At 27.2% G+C, this 23,500-nt stretch overlaps 2 protein-coding genes across 3 annotated transcripts in view; both read right to left on the bottom strand.

Annotated features, from left to right (window-relative positions):
• Nucleotides 1-699: 699 nt before the first annotated feature.
• On the bottom strand, nt 700-11,267 carry LOC108753824 (5-oxoprolinase). 2 transcript variants are annotated; one of them, XM_018495745.1, is made up of 22 exons: nt 11,089-11,267; nt 9,845-10,055; nt 9,273-9,458; nt 8,888-9,126; nt 8,575-8,737; nt 8,329-8,414; nt 8,035-8,236; nt 7,646-7,906; nt 7,391-7,501; nt 7,102-7,303; nt 6,808-7,027; nt 6,605-6,743; nt 5,556-5,833; nt 5,197-5,457; nt 4,894-4,999; nt 4,660-4,827; nt 4,334-4,581; nt 3,725-3,836; nt 3,424-3,648; nt 2,942-3,123; nt 2,638-2,797; nt 700-1,080 (listed from the first exon to the last, which is right to left on the bottom strand). In XM_018495745.1, the coding sequence occupies exons 2-22, from the start codon at nt 10,019-10,021 to the stop codon at nt 859-861; spliced, it is 3,948 nt and encodes a 1,315-aa protein (XP_018351247.1). In that variant the 5' UTR covers nt 10,022-10,055; nt 11,089-11,267; the 3' UTR covers nt 700-858. The 2 variants fall into 2 exon arrangements, with proteins under 2 accessions (XP_018351247.1, XP_018351248.1); XM_018495746.1 differs by lacking the exon at nt 11,089-11,267 and adding an exon at nt 10,178-10,198.
• Nucleotides 11,268-14,236: 2,969 nt separating this feature from the next.
• Nucleotides 14,237-23,500, bottom strand: part of LOC108753827 (long-chain fatty acid transport protein 4) — a 15,535-nt gene continuing 6,271 nt past the window's right edge. Inside the window, exons 2-13 of the mRNA XM_018495747.1 lie at nt 22,557-22,707; nt 21,897-22,134; nt 19,257-19,485; nt 18,275-18,476; nt 16,925-17,117; nt 16,528-16,671; nt 15,931-16,068; nt 15,763-15,829; nt 15,524-15,614; nt 15,206-15,359; nt 15,071-15,126; nt 14,237-14,997 (exon numbers count right to left, since the gene is read on the bottom strand). Of these exons, the coding sequence (XP_018351249.1) occupies nt 14,902-14,997; nt 15,071-15,126; nt 15,206-15,359; nt 15,524-15,614; nt 15,763-15,829; nt 15,931-16,068; nt 16,528-16,671; nt 16,925-17,117; nt 18,275-18,476; nt 19,257-19,485; nt 21,897-22,134; nt 22,557-22,707 (1,759 nt within the window). The 3' untranslated portion in view covers nt 14,237-14,901. The remainder of the gene's footprint in view (nt 14,998-15,070; nt 15,127-15,205; nt 15,360-15,523; nt 15,615-15,762; nt 15,830-15,930; nt 16,069-16,527; nt 16,672-16,924; nt 17,118-18,274; nt 18,477-19,256; nt 19,486-21,896; nt 22,135-22,556; nt 22,708-23,500) is intronic.

The following is a 23,500-nucleotide window of genomic DNA, read 5'->3' as shown; positions in this document are numbered from 1 at the left end:
CAGCACAGTGACATTTCGGTCAGTAATTACTCCTGCCGGAAATGAAACGTCGGCCATCTTGCACCTGCCGCAAATCGAACAGACTGGTAAATCGAGGAAATTAGCCATAGCAAAGAGAAATTTCATTCCTCTAGGAATTGATCCCAGAATGCGAATCAATTGACTTGGAAGTGACGGTACCATTGCAATTAAAACAAAAATTAAAATAAGGATTAGAAATACTAAAATTTTTTTAAAAATTACAGATATAATATATACTATACAAAATTATAATTTGAGGATATCTTTATTTAAAATAAATGCATACTTAAAAATACATAACAATATATATATATATGCACATATATATATATTACGATAAATATGTATACGATTAAAAATACATAATTTTAATCTAAATAACTAAATAATAATTACAATATATTTAACAAAAATTGAAGAACTCTTATTACACAAAATAAATAACAATAAATTACGTTGTATTTGCGAATTTTTATTGCGGTTACTCTTTTTTCGATATATTTGTCTGAAGAGGGCTCAATCTTGCAGCCGAAACTTGTAAGTTTTTACTTAGTTCTTACCTTTTATTATTTTTTATGTATCTTTTATTTTATTTTATTATGTACTGTATTCGATTTTGTTTTTCTTTATTTGTATTTTCTTTTAATTAGATGACTATTTTAAAAACGAAATGTGCTGACTCTTACTTTACCCTTTATTTATTGTTATTTATTTTACAATATATTGTAACATGAGTGCAACTATTGCAACTTATACACGTTTATTTTTTCCGCGATACATATGTTTTCTATACTATTGTACAATTCACCGCGTTTATAGCAATAATTATAAGTTTTATTAAACGGATTCCTGGGCCATACGATACTCAAAAACACTTCCACGTTCTGCAAAATTATGCAAACTTCTATTTGATTTTGTATCTTTGTATTCTGATGTAGATCTTGTTGCTAAATATTGTGAATTATAAGTCTTCGAATAGATCGAAGATTTCTCAGCTTGCCTATCTTTATAAATAGAACCGTAACCACCACCACCTGGAGTTTCCATAATGAACTTATCCTGTAAAGGAACCGTAGAAATTTGATCAGAAATTGTTAGCTAAACTTTCGTAATAACAATATTGCATATTATTAGAATAATGAAGATATCATATTGGTAAACATCAAAAGCTAAAAAGTTAAAGATTTATGTCTTAAAATTATACAATATATTCTTGTAGTCCTACTTATTTGCGGTATTTGATCGATAAAAATTGTTTTACACAATGTAAATTTATTAAAATTTTAAGGTTGGGGTGTATTTTACACCTTACACGAATAACGTAGAATTAATTCAATGTTATTTCTTTCTTTAAACTAGATCATATTATAATTTTATCTTATAATTCCATTTTTATAATTTATATTTGAGATAAACTCGTTTGAGTGTATAAAGTGACATAAAAAATATAAACAATAATTGTGGATGTCTGCATTTATAATATGTATGTATTGCCGTTGTACATTAAATTATTAACGAATAAAAATATAACAAATAAAAATACAATATATCATAATTGTAACGTGCGCTTTAATATGTTTTAACGAATATAAAGACATACATTGTGTTTTAGACAACATTCGATTATTGCATTTATTATTGAATATAATTATTAAATGCAGTGAGAAGAGATAATTAGGAAAAGCGATTAAATTACACTACTAATTTTTGCGTGTGCGATCGTACATACATACGTCCCAACTTTTGATCAAACCACTACAAACTATTTCACCGAAACTTCGAAGCGATGGCATGTCGCAAAATAACGTCATCAAAATTTTTGGAAAATTGCATTTGCCCTTGCCATAAAATCAAATCGCATATTAATCGAGATTTATAGCACATAGTGTATAGAAGCAAAATACGTCAATTACATTTGCATATATAGAGAAAGCCTCTAAAAATTATTATGAAAAAAATAAAGCCAATTGTATACATTTATTATTTACTATTTTATAAGACAAACTCATCATTTCACAGATAAAATAATTATTTAAAAAATTGTTATATACTTAAATATTGCTTAATGATACTTTTTGCACTCACTGTAAATAATAAGTTATATGACTGTAACAATTTTAATTAAATAACACAAAATATTTTGACAAGTGAAGAACATATTTTGACTATAATAATTTTAATATTAAAAAATTTTTTAGTATATAAATTTCTTAAATGATTTTTATCTTTACTTTCATAATATAATTCATTTCATTTCACAAAACATATGAAATATATATAATCACTAATAGTACGTATATCTCTCGATAACAAAGATTTTAAATAAAAGTTTCAAAAACTTTTTAAAATTATATAATGCTGATAATTAGTAAGTAATAATGCAGATAAAAGAGTTCCAAATAAACAGAAAATATAAATGTCTAATATTAATTTAATTTTTAGCTGTAAGGTCGTATTTATTCATAATTTAGAGATTAATTTAAACTTTTCAATATTAATAAAAATATTGTATTTATCGTAACGTAATAAATTATGATATTTTCAAATTTTACTTTTTTAATAAAGCTTGTAAAATATTGACTATGTTTGCAAAAAATATCATTTGAAATTACTTACCCCCTCATAAATTGGAACGGCAGCTTTCGGGCCTAAATTAATGTGTCTACCATCAGTCCGCACCAAAATATTTAAGCCACATGCTCCAGCCTCACCATCATTATATCCAGGTGGATGATACACTCTCCGCTCGGTTAATACAGATAAGGTCATCGGAGCTCTGCAAACAAATATTTAAAAAAAAATTTTTAATAAGAGTATTTTTGCCAAAAATTATTTTTTATGTATTATCTTCAAAATGTAATTTTAAATGGAAGAAAAATTTATATAAATAGTTATAATAGAAATATGCGCGTTTAATCACCTAAATATCATTTCACGTATAGCACCGTCGCCACCGATATACGCTCCATTACCACCACTTCCGCATCGAATGGAGAAGCGATTAAGTATAATTGGATAGCGAAGCTCAAGTATTTCTGGATCTGTTATTCTTGTGTTAGTCATATGCGTGTGAACAGCACTTCTGCCGTGCCATGTCGGTCCCTGGAGAACACAAGTTTACTAAACAAATACCTACTATACGTACCACTAAAATATACGTAAAACTAAAATAGAATGTATGTCTTTTTTTATCTTACTTTAACTTTTATGATATAAAAAGAATTATAATAATAACACACAAAAAATTATTATAATATAATAAATTTATATATCTTTTAATTTTTTAATATTCAAATAAAATTTCAATTTATTTCTTTTAATTAATTATTTAGATAATTTATTAGCCAAAATTTATTTTAACATTCAAATATATACTATCTAAAGCTTATAATTTCTTCTTACTGCTCCACTTCCACCAGCAACTGTCTCGTAATAACCCCATTTCTCAGTGCCAAGGGTTACGTTGTTCATACAACCCTGCGAGGCTGCGCAAATTTCGAAAGCTGCCAAGATTACGTCAACAATACGTTGAGATGTCAAAACGTTACCTCCTACTACTGCCGCATCTTCCGAGGGATCGAGTAACGATCCTTTAGGGATAATTATTTTCACAGGCTTCAAACAACCCTACAGACAATATCAAATTAATCTTCTCTGCAAGTGCATTATTAGATTTTCTTTAAAAAATCCAAAAGGACGTTACTTGATTTAATGGTATATCATGTCCAACCATACATCTTAAACAATAAATTACCGCAGACAATGTTATGGCACGTGGTGCGTTGCAGTTACCCCATACTTCACAACCTGTTCCACTGCGAATTTAGATTTTACTATCTTATAAATTATTACAATTTATATAATATATTACATAAAATTATTATAGAAACAATAAGAAGAGTAAAAATATATTTTTTAAAGATTATTATTTAGACTATATAAAAAAATATTGTTATAAATGAAATTGAGGCTGATAAAAATAAATAAAAAAAAATTTTTAATCAAAGCGGATTTTGATGTTTAATAATATCCATGTACAAATTTTCAAATAAATTTTTCAGTTCTGTAAGTTTCGGGCTAATTAGCTTGTAATAGAACTTGAATCGCAAACTAAAGTTGGAAATAATATTAAAAATTATATTGATCATTAATTTAATAATAAATTATATGTTTACGTTAAGAAGTATATAAAAAAAAACAACAAAAGAAAAATTTTTGATGTATTAAATAGCAAAATAATAATTATTTTAAAAACTAAAGAATAATACCGCTAAATTACAATTATTACAAATATCAGTTATTAAAAATATACCTAAAATCGAAAATTGCTTCGCCCTTGTTTATATCAAGATCCACATGTAACTTAATGGGACTACCGTTATCAAGGTAATCAATGGCATCGATATCGGTTTCTTTTCCTCTTCGCGTTTTAATTTTCGCACCTATTGACTTCAACATATGTCGAACGGCAATTTCAGCATTACATTGAATATAATCCATATACGCTTGCACTACTTTGAGACTGTATGTATCAATTAGCTCGTTTACTAATTGAAAACCCTTACAGAAAGAAACATACTTTACATATATTTAATTTACATAAATTTGACTAAATTTGAATAAATAATTGAACATTACTTTTTGATTAGCTGCGATCTGAGCTTTAAGATCACTAATGTTATTTGAGAGATTTCTGGTTCCCGAACTTCCCGGTACTTTGCTCGGCGCTATCAAGGCCTCCGTGAGTTTTTCTTCTTGAAATATTCCTTCATGTACTAATAGAAAACTTTTAAAGACAGCGCCTTCCTATAAAAGAATATAATATTTATGTACAATTCTCTTAAAATCTATTTGAAAACCATATTCTCGTACCTGACTCAAACTCGTTGAGTGTGGTGGCATAGAACCCGGAGTGATACCACCAATATCAGCATGGTGACCTCTACTGGCCACAAAGAATACTGGTGTAGGCACATCTCTAAGGTGCATATAAAATTCGAGTATAGTACACTTAATGAACATTTAACACAAATATAAGAAAAAATTAAGACATTCAGCATTAAAATATTAACAATATATCTTCTTTTGTTATAATATTGCGTCTAATAAATATGATATTAGTATAACGTTTCCCAAAAACATTTTTTTAGTTACAGAATATTAAGAATTACAAACTTGTAAAACACTGGCGTAATAACTGTTAAATCTGGAAGATGAGAACCGCCTGCTAATGGATGATTAGAGAGGATGACATCTCCTGGCGTAAATTTGCCATTAAACGCTTTCATCTGGTATTGTACAGTTTCTTGCATGGCGCCCAGATGCACTGGGATATGAGGAGCATTTGAAACAAGACCACCGTCAGGACCAAAAATCGCACATGAGAAGTCTAATCGCTCTTTAATATTAGTAGAAATTGAAGTCCTTTGAAGTACTCTATCAAAAATTAGAAATACAAATTTATTACTTTGCAATATTAAAAAAAATAATTATATATATTTAAAACATTACAATTATTTACTTTAATTACATACCGACCCATCTGTTCAGCAATGCTCATAAAACGATGCGAAAAAATACTAAGCTGAATACTATCAAGATCAGTGGTAACTTCCGTTCGCCAACCTTGTCCAATCATTATTTTTACATCACCACGGATAGTAATTTCCGCAATGCAATTTGGCTCCACTAAAAGTGTGCTCAAATTATCCATAATAATGACAGGGCCATGTAAAATATCTCCAGAAGATAATGAATTTAACTGATAGACGCCTGTTTCCTGATAGCCACCTTCGAAGTACACCATAGTGGTCTAGAAAATTCATATTTTTAAAGGAGGACGAGTAAAAGTCGTCGATTTTTGCCCCCAACTGGGAAGTAAAACATATGTTTTTTTTTGGTCTGCATAATCACGTGGAGCAATCAATTTTACGTAAACATGAAGGAACATACGTAAAAATGTGAATAAAGTGAATAAATAAGCGGCATAAGATTTTTATCATAAAAATGAGAGAGAAATAATGATTATTTTTAATATTTTGATTCTCAAAAACTATCAAATATATGATATTTTGTTGTGCTAGAGTTAAAGTAGAGAAGAAAATAAATGTACAAAAACTCGACAGATGTAAGATGAATATAAAGGGCAAAAATCGATGATTTATATCCGTTCTCCTTTTTAAAATTTTTTTTTATTTGTAACAGAATTCAATAAAATTTTAAAAAGTTATAACTCTTTTGCTGAATTCAGATTCCCATACGAGTGTCACACCATCCTTGTCGTTCACTAAACGTTAAACAAGAATGACATAACATCCAGAGAGTACTCGAGTGGAAATCAGAACATGCCCTTTCAGGATAAAAAAGTCACTATAGAGACGTTGAAACAGTATCATATTATATTTTGAAACAGAAATATAATGTAATAATAAATTTTAATAAATCTTATTCTGGATAAGCTGTAAGAACAATTTAACAATAGACTCTCATTCTCTAAAAATTAAATTTGATTTAAAAAAAAGAAATAATTAAAAAAAAATAGTTTAACAATTATTTAAGATATTTTCTGCATTTTTTATCTAACCTTTTCAGATTTTGGTGTAGCTTGTGAAGGAGATAATATACGATCTTCTGAAACTTCAGTTTTTCCAATTCCTCGAACTCTCACATCATCGATTAAAATCTTACGGTCTGGTATTGTAAAACCAAATTCTGTCTTATATCTAATTAAAAAATAGTTTATAAATAAATAATTAAAAACAAGATTTGTTCAGATCAAACGCTTACCTTTCGAGAAAAGTAGCGAGAAAATTTCCATGTCTGGTAGTGACGCTCATTGAATCCTGACTTGCAGGATTGCACATTAAAGCACAGTCAGTGCCCTCATAACGTAAATGAAGAAATGGTTCCGTTTTTATTTGAGAATCAGAAAATCCTTGTGCGCAAAGTTTACTTCTGACTTTAGCTTCCATCGCATCTAACCGATCGTCCAAACGAGCGAAGCTTTCTGTAGATAAAAAAGAATATTAAAATAAAGGAACACGCAACATAATTAAAGAAAATTTTGTTATCGTAAATTACCGTGATTGTAAGTTTCGGCGCTTGGTTCTTGTGCCTCTTCAACAACATCTGCCAATGCCATCCCATAGGCTGATAAAATACCGGCGTACTTATGAACAAAAACCGTACTTATACCCAACGATCGAGCGATTGCACAGGCATGTTGTCCTCCGGCACCGCCGAAACATGCCAGAACATGACGGGAAGTGTCATAACCTTTTGCCTACATAAAAAGAAACTAAAGATAATTTAAAAACGACCATAATGCGTTACTTATCATTAGTAAAAAATAAGCTCAATTTAATTGTACCTGAGTCAAAGCACGAATCGGTCGGCACATGGTCTCATTCGCAACCTTAATAAACCCCATTGCCACTTCATCGATAGACATAGCTTCATCATTTTTTAAAAATTCATTGATCTGCGACATATACAAACATTTTGTAAATCAAATGCAATACATTTTTTCTCCAATTTAGAAAAATTCATTCTTTTATAAAAAATATAAAATTTAGAATGTAGATTTTTGTAAAAATATTTTTGTTTAATGTGTAAAAGAAATTACCTCATAGGTAAGGGTCGTAAACAAACTTAATGTACGAGACACGTCAAGCAGTTCGTTTTCCTCAGGCCCAAAAATTTGAGGAAAGTATTCAGGCAACAGACGACCCAGCGCGAGATTGGCATCCGTTACAGTTAATGGACCACCCTTTTTGTAACATGCGGGTCCAGGATGAGCCCCCGCGCTCTCAGGCCCAACCTCGAAGAGACCCGACCTGAAGAAAAGCATCGATCCACCTCCTGCCGCAACTGTATTGACATCCAACTTTAACCCAATTTTTTATTTCAGCTAAATCTTTTCATAAAAAGATATTTAATATTTTTAAGAAAAATTAAAATGTCAATATTTTAAATATCTACAAGTAATATATTTATCATAAAAAAGAGTAATACCTGCGGAGCTTGTATAACAATGCCCGCCGTGGTGCTCTCATAAACATGCTCGTAACTTCCTCCGTATCGACTTACATCAGTAGATGTACCGCCCATATCGAATCCGATCACTGGTAAATCAGTCTCCTTTCCATAAGTTGTCATTGCGTATCCAACAACGCCACCAGCTGGTCCAGAAAGTATAGCACGTGACCCATTAAAACTTTAACGTGCCAGCAAAACATAATATTTAATTTATGCGATAATAAGAAAATTAATTTCATATAATTTTCAAAAATAAACTTTAATAGTTACGAATTCATAGATGTTAATCCACCATCGCTCTGCATAAACAATACATTGACGCCTTTCAAATTGTCTTTGAATCCTGAAGAAAAAGCCTAAAAAATTATTCAATATAGTTTAGAAGTAGAAATCTATATCTCGAATGTATATTTTAATTGTTATTATGAAAAGAAGAGATAGAAAGAAATTTTATATAAATAATTATAAAGAAGAACTTAAATTTCATGTCTGTAATTATAAAGATAATAATATTACCTGTACGTATTTTTTAATGTGTGGCGTCAAGTAAGCATCTGCACATGCAGTAAAGCCTCTGGGAACCATTCTCGTCATCGGCATCACCTCGTGTGAAAGAGATATCTGTGAGAAACCTGCTTCTCGTGCTAATTCGCCAATTCTAATCTCGTGAGCTGCATAACTATATTATAAAAGTGCAATAGCAGAATTTCAATAAGTATATAAAATTAAAACAAATTATAAGCATTAATTGTGTATTTTTAAAAGCCATTTTTCAAAAATGTTTCATTAACAAACAAGTTTTTGTTTGATCAAACGACGATTTACTAACGTATAGCTATGTGCCAAAACGACAGCAAGACTATCTATTTCTAGATTACGAAGTGTTTTTAAATCTTCCTTCAATTGTGCCTCATCAAGTTCTTGAATAACATACAGATCTTCGCCAGTAAAACCTTTTACCTTTCGCCATGACTGATTTTCCATACGACAACTTCCCGGTAAAGCGGGAATTACTCTACATTTTACTCCTACTACATGTTTATACAAAACCTCCGGCATCACTATCTCCTGTAAACATTTAACAAAATTAATTCAAATAACAGAACAAATGCGTTTATAAATTTCTGTATTATATACAATATTTCACGATAAAGTAATATATACTGCAATCTGTAACATTTTTTTAAATATATGTTACATTCAACTATACGAACCAAATCGAAAATATTTGGCCGGGACTGATTGCCGATATATAGAAGATCCATGAAACCCTCATTTATTAATAACGCCATTTTTGCGCCTTTTCTTTCCAATAACGCATTAGTGGCAACTGTCGTTCCCATTCTGATCCATCCTATATTAGAAGTATCGATTACGCCTTTCGTTCTAATACTACCTTCCTAAAATTAATAAATAGTAAAATATTTAAAGTATTTTAGAATTATATGTTCATAAATTTTATAAGATATTTCTATGAGATTTTATTCTATGTAGTATATTATTATTCTATTTTGTAATACAATCTAATATTATTTATTTTGCTCGTAGATTTTTTCATATACAACTTAATAATTTATTTAAGTATTTAAATTATATGTATATAACTTTATAATTTTGTTTGTGCAAATTACATACTTTAAAACTCATACTGGCTGACATACAATTTTATTTGTGCAAATTACATACTTTCAAACTCATACTGTAACATTTTTTATTAATAAGTTCCAAATTGTAAAAAATTGTATAATTATTTTTTCATAACTTTAAATTAATTAAAATAACATACCTCAGCTAGTATCCTACGAATACCTTCTGTCGGCGCGTCGTTATAATTACTAGGATCTACGGATAGTAATTTCATAACTCGAATTTTACCCCCAGGACACCTAGCGTATATATCAGTAAACGTGCCACCACGATCTATGGAGAATTGGAATTTATCGTTTTCCATTGATGTCTCCATGGATGAAATTTAATTTATAAACCGTTGATAAACCCTAATTTAGAAAAAAAGAAATATTATATTGTAACAATTCACTTAATTTGTAGGAGTTAAAATATTTCTTTATAATTATAATTATCAGATAATCAATAAAGTTCTATTGTTTTTTCCAATTACAAAGTTTAATGAAGGTTATGGTGCAATTAGATAAAGTGACTATTCTCACGGATGCAATAGGTTGAAAGTAGTAGGGGAATCTGTCAGTCAATCAAGTTTTGAACTCATTTGCAGAAATTCATGACTCGTTCGCACTAGAGTTCTATTAGGACTCTAGTTTGCACTGCAAATGAGCTCAATTTCTCATTGGTCGAGCTCTCAGATCACGTGACGGACCTTTGCCATTATGCGCAATGGTTCACCTTATCTAATTCTATCATGATGTAGGTAATGCAAAAGATCCGATAGATTATATTACAAACATCAATGATATTGAAAATATGAACTATTTTATATAAATATATTTATATATACAAAAATTAAAAAGATGTTATTGTGAAAATTGATCTGAAAATGAATACTACAATCTTATTAAATTTTTTCGTGCATGCGCTGTATCAATTTAAACTTAAAATAAAGGCTTCTTCGAAAGCCTAGCATATCTTTTGAGCCGTGCATAGTTTTTATTTTTATTTTGAACTCATATTGTGAACTCTTATAACTTTTTTCAATATCATTAACATTGTAATGCAATGTATCAAGTTTTTCGATGTTCATATAAATATTAAACTTTGTGTTTTAGAAAAGCAACAAAATTTTTTTGATTACTAATAATTTTATACAAAACACAATATACATATATCTTAAAATAATATAATTTATATTATAATATATATGTATAATAAAAACTACGTCATATTATTACATTAATTGTAATAAAATGTAATAAATAATTCATAATTAATTGTAATAAGTAATTTTAAACTCTTCAGTTTGGTTTAATCTTAAACATAACACACACACACACACACACACTCACACACACACACACACACACACACACACACACACATTTCATTTAATAATAATACCTTCGCTCTCCAATGAAAACAAATATGCACACTGTTGATGATTAAGCACAAGTTACGATACTTCTGATAAGAAACTAGTTAACGTCGCTTACATAAAAGAAGATTTAATTATCTGATAAAACATTCTGAAAATTTTTTTTATTTTTAACATGACATTTTTTAACGTATAATAGCGTTAATTAGATATTAATTAGGTTTTAAAACTAAGAGCAAAAGAAAAAGTACACGTATCCTAAAAAAATAATTTCAAATTAGATTAAAAATTTATAACTCTTATTTGCGCATGCGTATGTAAAAAGCAGTCGGTATTTGTACGTCAGCTGTATTTCTACACCAACACGTCAGAAAAATTCCACTGTCACTAATAATTGCTGCTCTAATAATTTTGTTATAACGTAATAACGTCATATATATTACAATATCGTAACAATAAGTATAATATATTGTTAATGTCTTCTTGACACTATATATCCGTTTTCAGATATGAAATTCTAACAGCACTAGTCTATGATATTGGAGCAACTGCTACTGTACGAGTAGGAACAGCACGAGTAATATCAACAGCAAGGTTACCATTGTAGGTTCTCAATCACGAATTGAGTGATAGAGTCGACATTTAACTATTACAATACAATAATTGCATTACAATAATAATAGTTTTTAATTCAGAAATAGTATGTAATTAAAATTTTCCAGCAAACATTAACTAACAATAACATTATTGTTAGTTATAATTTCCTATTCAACAATGCAACTGTATCATAACATATAACCATTATATAATATGTAACGGTTATTTTATTGAATGCGGAATTAAACAGTTATATTACTGGTTAGTTAGTTGATGTTTACAATTAATGTTAGTTAGGTTATTATGTTTTCATCTGTGACCAAAACGATTAGATTGAAGAAAATCTTATAAAGAATATAATGAATTATGTACTTCTTTCTTTTCCTTATTTTATTTTATTGTATTTTATATATTATAAAAAGATTAGAAATATGTAAAGAGAAAAATGAAAGATTTGAGCAAACAAATGAAATTCTTTATTTGTATAATAGTCTCAATAATTAAAAGTTAATATTGCAAAATATATCACTGAATATGTGGATATATGTTGAATTTAAAAAATACACAAAAATGATTAAAATGAGTATCACTGATCGAGAGACTGCGCACAAAGAAGTCGCTTCAGAATATATATCGGGTGAACAGAAAATAATATCAAGAAACGTATACAAGTTTTTATTTTAATAACTTTTTCTCCAAGAAATAACTCACTATCAATAGATTTTATAATTCCAGAGCTCTTAATCAATATTATCTAATGAATTAAAGTAAAAACATTCTTTTTGTTACTTATATATTAGCACCACAATTGTTTTAACATATTAAAATATAAAACTTCTAATATTTTTTTAAATGTTAAGGTAACAATTAAATAAATAATTCTGATATGAAACTTATATTAAACTGTTTGTACCTCTTACAATGGAAAAATTTAGTTTATCTGATAAAATGTTTCCAAAATATTTAAGCATATTATAATCTGTACAGCTGTCAGAGCACGATAAGATTGCTTCATTTATGGCCATAACTTTATTACAGTCATACTCGAAATCATGCTAAGAAATTTAGTCAAATTTTAATAAACCAATATATTCTATATTTAATCGCAATAATTGTAATTTTAATAATAATGTATAGCTTGTGTTATAATATATTTATATTAAGTGTAAAATTATAATATTGGTATTATATTATATTTTAGTTGATGTTTACTGAAAAAGATATAACTCAAAGAGTTCTTCTTTTATTATATATTATTATTAAATTACTACAAACTAAAGAAAAATATAAAATAAAACATATAAAGTAAATATAATACATAAATAATTTATATTTTAATAAAAAAATGTTTTCTTATTTTACTTCTGATATTATATTCATATATTGCGATGTCTTGTCTTTATTTAGTAAATATTTATTTAAAAGAAAAAATAAAAAAATATTTTAATAATTATTTTCGTTATAATAAATTTCTTTATTTATATAACAATCGTACATTTTCAAAAATAGATACTAACAATTCTGTTAAATGTCATTTCTGAATATGTATACATATATATCTTTACAGGAACTGAAAAATATTGTCACTTGTTAATAATATTAAAATATTGAGTAAATAATAAATTTTAAACGAAAACATATGTGCATAATACTACTTACATAAATAAGAGAATTATAAGAGCATAAAAATCCTGTCAATATAAATCTATGCTATATTTTAAATATTGTAACCTCGTAAAGAAATTTAAACGCATAAGAAAATATAATTTCGCTGTAATACGAGCAGATACTTTTAATTGATGTAGTGTAATACTGATTAAGTGGTATAATTGCAATAGTACAAATCTAAACATCAAAAATTTTTAATAACAAAAATTAATTTAACGTCCATAAGTTAACTAATGTATGTATAACAACATATAACATAAATCCAATAATCTCGGCTGCTCACAATTCACCAGTTCGCGTAAAAGATATACACGATCGATTTTGCACTATATCGCGCACGTGCTCTTAACGCCGAGATATTACTGTCCAAATGTTAACATTATAATTAACTTATAAAAATATTATAATAATGCCAACACTACAATCATGTATACAAATTTTTATCTGCAGGAAGAAAATAAGATATCGACTATATGTCGCGATTGTGCAGATTGTTTCAAATTTAAAGCTTATTTTACAGCCGTAATACATGTAAATTTTAACAAATAAATAATTGTAGTTCGAAGACTTATAATAAGATGTCCAATTAGTTAACAATATAATCTAAATGGACAAAATATAATTCTTATTATTTTTACAGATGTATTTTTTCCTTTTATATCCGTTAAAATTCTTGCATTATATTATTTCTTTTGTATCCATTAAGATTTTTGCCTTAAAATTTATTTACAAAAATTATTATAAATTTTTTATAACGAACTTAATGTTAATAAAATCTGCAAATACAAAGTTAAACGTTAAACTTAATTTGTTTTCCTCTATTTAAATAAGATAAAACAAAAAATATAATCTGAAAAAGATATAACTACATAAAGCGTTTAAAACTTTTTAAAAAAATACTATCTGTTTCCTATCCTTTTAACAATTGAGTAAATAATTGTCTTTTCTGCTATTTTGTCATTTACACTGGATTACATATGTCACATTAACGTTATTCTGATATAGAAATAATTCATAAATTGTAAAGTATCAGTCATATAATTATCCTAATAAAAAATATCTCACAATTATTTCTTCCTTAAAACAATATGTGTTTCCTTATATACGCTTTTGCGAAAGAAGACATGCGTGGTAGTTTATTGGTTCACAATAAAATAGTGATACTTTATAGTTTAATCTGCAATTAACACTGGAATATCGTAAAAAATATTAAAATTAATTTTAAGTCTACAATGAGTCAGTAGTTTATAGTTGGTGAGTTTGAAGCAAATCTGAAGAATAGTCAATAGTCGGGATTGATCGAAATCAGTGAATCGATAGAGTTGGCAAGCAGCCAACTTCTAAAGCTACCGACTACCGACTCATTGTAGACTTGGCCTAAGGGATCTATTCTGTAACTCTTAACAACTGTAATGTAGCGTCATAGTTGAGTAACTTTTCTATCATATATAAAATCTGTGCAAAGACACTTTAACGCTACCGTTACAGATGTTAAGAGTTATAGAATAAACTCCTAAATCTCAAATTATATTAAAAATGACATTTCTCTGCAGAAAATATATCACGAAGAAGAACTATAATCGGATTTGTCCTTTGACGATATTATTATAGTATTCATCAGTCATCCTTATGTAGGTATCTTTGTTAAGAAAATAAATTGGATCTTTAACCTGCAAAAATTATTTTTAAATGATCGTATGTTTTTATTTTTTAAAAACTAAAATATATGGAAACGATACTTGCCTTTTTAATATCAAAAGCATCTCGTTGAAGATCCTTCTTTTTTAATTTGAACGTTCCTGGCACAAAGAAAAAAATTATATATCACACATTACAAATATAAAGACCAACTAAAGATGACAACAATAAATTTATTACCAGTCATGGGCAGTTCTGATAGAATACGAATAAAACGAGGTATGGCATAATTCGGTAAAACTTTCTTCAACTTTCCTGTCAATCCCTTTAAGTCTAAAGAATTTTTTGGATCAAATATAGCTACCATTCCTGCTCTACCCTCATTCCCAGGTATCTAAACACATAATTATACATGATAATAAATTTTTTTATCAATAATACGAATTTTCTTCAACTTCGAAACAATTTTATGATATGAATAAGTTTATGATATGCTTCATTATCTATATTGTTTTCATTCAAAATTGATTATTTTATGAGTAAACAATGATCATTTACCTCAACACCAAATACAGTTGCATCTTTGAGGTCTATCACATTACTTATGACGGCCTCCACTTCTGAAGTAGCAACATTTTCACCTCGCCACCTAATATTTCAATTTTAAAATAAAATATAATTAATCGAATTCTTATTTACTTACTGACTTATTAATTTTATTCTAAAAATGTTTATAATAATTTAATAATTTTTAAGAAAGTCTAATTGTACTAATATTAATTGCGTATTAAAAGTACCTATATGTATCACCTGTTCTGTCCTTAAAATAAAAGTATCCAAGTTCATCCATAACTAAAATATCACCTATTCGGAAAATTAAGTAACATATAATTTATATGATTATTCCTAATAAATAGACTATACTGCATTTTATTAATGCATGCGTGAGGTTATTTATCATTTACCAGAATTAAAGACACGATCGCCTTTCTTAAAGACATCATGTACAATTTTTTGTTCTGAAGCCTTTTTGTCAGCATAGCCGCTGAAGTCGTTTATCACCTTTTTTGAATTAATTTTACCTACAAAAACGCCAGGCTCACCTAAACAAATAATGTAAAAGTAATATAATTATGTATTGTCCAACCTAACTATATGTACATACTAGCGTCAAAAAGTTCCCGAACTTAAAATTGCACAATATTTAGATCACCGTAAATCAGTAAAAAAATCATCGTAAACAAAAAGTGAAGAAGCATTTTAAGATTTGAAACTTGTATTTAGCATGCTTTTGACCGCTTTTCAAAAAATTTTTATCTTCACAGTTTTATATTTTAACAAAGATCACATTATTGTATTTTTTAAAATTACGTATATTGCTCTATCGAATATCTGACCGAATATCGAATATCCGGTGTTATATTTTTTTTGGATATCCGATATCCAGTAATTTTATGATCCAGTACTTATCTAATACTGAAAGCAAACAACGCGAAAGAAGTTATAATCTTTTCTATAATATAAAATAAAATCTTTATAATATAAAATTTGATGATATTCACCAGGTTTACAAGGTATACAGAATCCATTTGATCCTCTCAGCAATTCTCCTGTTTCTTCATCAATTTTCAACAGTGCAACTGGATACAAACTGCTAGCGTATCTTGGTATGAAACCAACAGCACCAATTTTATTGTCAATGTTGACTGCAAATCATAGAAATATTTCATAAATAACTACACACACTCTTGACTATAAAATACTAAGCTGTTATTGTTATCAATTATTACGAATGATTATTTATTTGTTTAAAAAAAATTTAACCAACGATTTCTATAAAGATAAACTTATTATTTATGTTTAAAAAATGTATTATTTGTGCTCAAAATTTAATGTATTTAAAACATAGATTTAATAGTGAAATTCTTCCAACAATAACTAATTGAAAGATAGAGTTACCGAGATTTGAGTTTCCTTCTGTGGCTCCATAAAACTCGCCTATTTGCTTCACGCCAAATCTCTTAACAAAAGGTTTCCAAATTTGTGGCTTCAGACCATTTCCAAACATTAAGCGTACTTTATGCATTGAATCATACTTGTTTGATGGAACTGTAAGAAGAAAACGGCAGATTTCTCCAATATATTGCGCTACCTAAAATACAAATATAATTTTTATTATTAAAACAAATAAAAACTTAATTATTATTAAAACAAAATTGAAATTATTATTAAAGCAGAAATTTAAAAAACACAAATTAAAAAATTAATGCAGTGTACATTTTGTATAATTATTAACAAAATTTTTTAATATATAAATATATATTCTAATTTTATTACAAGATCTTCAATATATTTCTTTGAAAATGCAAAAACCTGAGAAACATAAAAGATATGTCAAGATGTGATTAAAAAATTTTGATACTTTTTATTTTCTTAGATAATTCCAAATTTCTGTTTAAGGTCTGACTCTCCCAAAATATCAGACTGATTATATCCTGTATGAAAAAGAACTATTGATAACAATTGGAAATTATTCAGATTTATATATGATTTATATATTATTCAATTTCTGTAGTAACTTAAATAATAATTATTGGCGACTACATGTGTGAATAGTAATTGAATAGTAATTAGTCAATTATTGATGAATAGTTTTGAAGAGAAGGCTTCGTATACTTATGATTGTCTACACAATTATACAACTTTGTTTGCACACAACCATATTGCACACAATGTAGAAAGGATTCCGATAGCACATCGCTAATTGATCAACTTAAAATAAAATATTCTCATTGGTAAAGCAATGAAAAATTACTGAGAACCGGCCAATGTGAATGCTTAGTAAAATTTTTATATGCATCTATACATATATGACCAATATAACTATATATGAATCGTTATACGTATATGATCATATACGTATAAAATTTGTTTCTATATGATAATGTCCCTACAGCACGAAATAATGTAACAGTAACTTTTAATTATTATGTTTTTAAAGAAAACTAAAAAATAAAATAGTACGTAGTAATTAATTTATTGCAAGTTTTTCTCGCTGTTGATGTCATACAATTAACCTGGTGCCTCGAGAGAGCCAAACCAAATAAAATAAAACAACAGGTTAATATCAGGTTTTATTTGTCAAAAATTAAATGTGTTAAAAAAATATTATGTGTTTTCCTAAAGAAAAAATTTAAAAGAAAATGTATTTTACAATTTTTTAAATATAAATCTCTTATACATTGAACATTATGTAATTTTCTAAAAATTAAAAATTATAAGACTGTATAAAAAATAGAGTGATCTTACAGTACATTCGTAATGAACGCATTCCGACCAATATTTGGACGCACTAAATTTTCTACAAAGCACAACGGTGACGCCTCCTATGAGTGCTTGACCTGCTCCAATTATGCCACCTGCAGTGTGATAAAGAGGCAGAGGATTGTAAATTCGATCATTCGACTGTAGATTAAGCATTGAATTCACGCCACACGTTATTAACATGTACCTAGAAACAGAAGTATATGTAAGATATAAATAATTTTTATCTCTAGCTCTATTTGAAACATGTACAAAATGCAGAACAATATTTTAAACTAACATTATAAATTAATTTTTAATAGCACTGTCAAAATAAATGTAAAATTTTCACAAGCAGTTTATGTACAAATAATTACGTAGCTTCATTAACAATATTGTAGTCTCATTTTTTCTAAGTTTTTCTTATCTAAACTTCAACACTTATAATTAGTGAGGATTTTAAGCAGAATTTATCAACGTATATAGTATTTAAGGTATTTATTCTTAGCTTGACAATAATTCTAATTGGAGATTATTAACGTAGTGTTTAATCAGAGTTTATATATTAGAGTTTATTAAAGTAAGCACGCAACTAGCTGAGCTTTGACCATCCAGAAATATTATACGAGTATATATAAAAAACATACTCGTACAAACAAAAAAGTGAGATTACAACAAAAATCAAACTATTAATTTTATATCATTAACTTCTTATTCATATATGTATATGTAACATATTTGTAAATATAACTTAATAATGAGTACATAAATACTTAATCAATAGATAGAATATATTAAGAATACGTTAAATTTTATTTAATAGTGTAAGAAGTAGTCTAAGACTGTACTTAAGACGGTCTTAAATATAAGACTATGAATACCGCCCTTAGTTTTTTCCTGAACTTTTTAAAACAAATTATAATAAATAATTAATTCTTTTTAATCTATTATTCTTTATCAAAAGTACCTAACAATTTATAGACCTTACCTTAAATTATTAATAACAGCAGCCTTTGGCATTCCCGTTGTACCAGACGTATAGACATAAATCAATTTATCCCGGGGATTGCCATGATCAAGTATGATAAGAGGTCCAGGATCAATATTACTGATTTTCGTGTTAAGATCAATTGCATCTTCCAAAATCGATGTATCCGCCAACTCTGACCATTGATAAAGCTCAATGTCAGGTATTTTATCTTTGATGTCACGAATTGCTGCATATAATACGCTTCAATAATATTTGTAATACAAGTTTAAATACTTTGACTCATAGAAAGTACTTATTGAAAGTATATTTGCCAGAGTAAATTCAATTATGATCAATGTACCATGTTAAAAATTCTTGTAAGTTTTTTTGTACCAAATCTTAAGAATTGTGATCAATCAAGATTATATGAATGAACGTACATGCTTATAGAATCTTATATAAATATCTTATATAATCAGAATCTTATAATTTGTTCATGTATCTCACCAGTAATCTTTAACAATTTTAGGAATCTGGAATGAATCATACACGATGATTTATATCGCAATGAAAAGATTTTAATTGCTAATTTAGCCTAATAAAATACTCTTAAAAAATAATTTTTTTACATGTTCGCTCCAAAATAATAAAGATATCGATCATCCCAAATTCTCAGTAAACGAAATGGAATTATTGAATAAACAGAAATTGGATTGAATATATGAAATAAAAAAGAATTAAGAAAAATTAAAAAATTTATTAGAATACCAAAGATGACTGAATAAAAGGTCGAAACGTATATTATCACTGTCTAATGAATTGATAAATTATAATTTCGCTATAATAACTGGCATAGACTTTTTATGCTCCTTTCCCAAATTAAGTTTGATTTAGTCGAGAAGTCGTTATTTAATTTGTGTAAAAAAAATTAATTTTTAGCCAAAATGAATTTTTTTAAATCCCATTCAACTCCTTGCTTGTCCTATTCCATTTTATTTACTGAGATACAAGCAATAAATCACACAAAATTTCAATGGTATTCTTGTAATATTTTCATAATGACACTCCAGTTATATTCTTACAAGATTCGTTACATGTACGCAAAATTCGCATAATCTGCGCAAGATTCATGTAACATGCGTGTAAGAGTCATGCAAGATTCTTGATTACCTAGGTATCGTTCCCCATACAGCACCAAAAGTTTTCAGAAATATCTCAGAAATATTTCGACTGAAAAATGAAACATTTCATAAAAATTGCAAAATATATCTGCAACATTTCTGAGACAATTCTGAAATAACAAAATGTCCGCTATTCTTGTACATGAAACCTTGTTGAAAGGTTGATGAAATGTTATAGAAAGAATCTATAATCTTTTTGAAATAAATCAATATAATATGGTAAATATCTTTTTTCGATCCAACACAGGTTATTAGTATGTAACAATTTATTATTTTCTTAAAAAATTGAATACTAAACATTTCGACCTCTGTTTTTGGATCCTCTTCAGTACAGTATAAAATTAAAATAATCAAATAACATTGTGTAAATGATTCTTCTAAAGCGCGTATCGTGTCTCTGATTCAGAACTTTTCGAAATATTATCAAAAAGATTTCGACTATTTCTAGTACTACAAAAATAATGTGTAAATATATACTTAAATAATATTTAAATTTATTATGTCGACATAATAAATTTAAATATTGTTTAAGTATCAATTAAACATATATTTAAATTTGAATTATTTCTGAAGAATTTAAAATTTATTAAGAATTTTGGCTATTAGTTATACATATTTGTTATCGGTTTATAGATTACAAAACTTTATTGAAATAAACATAAAAAGTTTCTCAAAAATAATAATTATACCGCCAATTATTTTGATTAATTAATCATTTTATATGTATGAACATATATAATCATTATTTAAAAAATCACACTTGCAGTTTTCACACAGTATCGTTATTCACATACAAAAGTTTTTTGCAATTAAAGTAGAAATAACATTAAAATAATATTAAACTAAATCGTAATTGATCAAAAAAATCACTTTTACTAAACATTTTGAAGCTATCATGATTTTTTTTATTCTGTTTAAATATGTTTTTCAATTTATTGTTTATAATAGATTTTAAAAACGTTTCTGTTAAGACATTTCATATGACATATTGCAGAATCCTTTCAGAATTGTTACACATGAGATGTGAAACATTTTTGAAAACTTCCCGCAATAATCGGTGTTGTATGGGATTCAATATATTCTTATACGATCTTGTATATTCCTGTCCAAAATGCATATGTGAAAATTTTCTTGGAAGATCTTACAAGAATTTTTCTTGTAAAAATTTGCAGTAGGGTAGTCAATATATTGGGTCGTCCGGAAAATACGCACGAACTTTCCGGACGACCCAATACATCGGAAATAATTATTCACACTCGTGTTGAAAAATGGTGTTGGACAGTGTTGTTATTCTGATTTATAAATTAATTGTGAAGAATAAAAATTTAATGACAAGTTTATAAATTATAAAATATTTATTAATAATGATACGTTTATATGTGTAATTGTAACTACTTTTTTTCTATTAATTAGTTTCTAATTTTCTATTAATTCTTTATCACAGACAATTATTGACAATATAAATTGGAGAACTTACCATCCTTAAGTTCTGACCCGAAAATGACAGCTTTGCAACCGGCAGCGTTAATGCTGTGCAGAAGTACATCACGACGTAAATTCGTGTTAATTAAAGCCGCTACGAAATTAGCTTTGCCAAGACCTAACCAGGTAGCGATGTATTCAGGACGATTTTCCATAAATAGTGCTATACTATCAGAATGAGAAAATGATCTGGTGCGGAAGTAACGTCCCATGCGATTGCTGAAGTGTTCCAACTACCATTTATACATAGAAGATTATTATGCGCACATATAGCTCAAAGTTATATAATCGAAAGTTTAATTAATTTTATTTTTATTTATCAGTAAATTATGACATTTATAATATTCAATTTTCTTAATTGTTTTCTGATTTCCTATGTAATACATTAATTCAAGAGATATATTTAAAATATTTTTTTTAATCAGCTAATATCTTCATATTTAAAATTTGATAAATTTAATAATTCTACAAATATTGTTTCCTTTTCTAGAAAAAATGCTTATATTTATTTATAGCAAAAACATGCATTTAATACAATAGTTATAACAAACATTACTTAATTAAATCTAATAAACTCGCTTTGACAATTATCAGCACTAAGTGTGCAGTGCATAGTTCAAACAAATCTATAAATGATGTATGCGTCAGATATTACCTGTTCATACGTCCATTCTTTGTCCTCGAAGATATAAGCCACTTTATCCGGATGAGCTACTGCATACTTTGAGAAAATCTTTGCAACGGTATATTCGCGTTTTTCCCACCACCAAAGACGTAAGTTAAATTGAAAAAATCGATAAGCACCCCTGCACAAAACAGAAATTTTAGAATTAATCTAAATTACTAATATAATTTGTCAAAAATATTTAATTCAGCTGATTATTAATTTATGTTTAATTAACTAATTTATTATTTTATATATTATCAATAACTTCATATTTTTTATAATCAAGGCAAATATATTAGTCAAATTTTAAAGATAAATAATATCAAAATATTATCCAAAATAATATCAATAATAAATAATACCAAAAACATGAAATTAGTGTACAAAGACATGTTATTTATTATTATTGTGCAGAATTTAACATTATTTTCATAATATAAATTTCCTTTTTTTCTTCTTCTCCTAATTACAATTCAAAATAAAATTAATTAATTTAAAATACACATTTGAAAGCAAATAATTGAATGTCCAAATAAATAATTAAAATAATTATAAACGAAATTTATTTATATTTATAACATATCTTTAAAAAATAAGAGTTAAAGGAAATTTATATAAAAATAGATAAATTATATCGATTTCTTTAAATATTTTAGTGCCACAAAATCAAAATAGAAAAACAGATTTCTAGTTTTACAAACTAATGTCATATGTTTTTAAAATTGATAATACATTCTTCATTCATGGTCCCCTCACGTAATGTCTTTTTCTCTCACAATTGATTAATGACACGTGTAATGTACATAACGCAAACATAACTGCTCTATTGTCACTCATGTAACACCTGGCAAAATGTCAAAAATGTGATTTTATCGTCCTGTGATTTTTGTGAAAAACATCTTTATAGAATTGTATATATATATATATATATA

Source organism: Trachymyrmex septentrionalis, unplaced genomic scaffold, assembly GCF_001594115.1.
Source record: "Trachymyrmex septentrionalis isolate Tsep2-gDNA-1 unplaced genomic scaffold, Tsep1.0 scaffold72, whole genome shotgun sequence".
In the NCBI taxonomy this organism is placed as follows: Eukaryota; Metazoa; Arthropoda; class Insecta; order Hymenoptera; family Formicidae; genus Trachymyrmex; species Trachymyrmex septentrionalis.
Note: the sequence above shows the minus strand (reverse complement) of the source record. Positions and strands in the feature narration are given on the sequence as shown.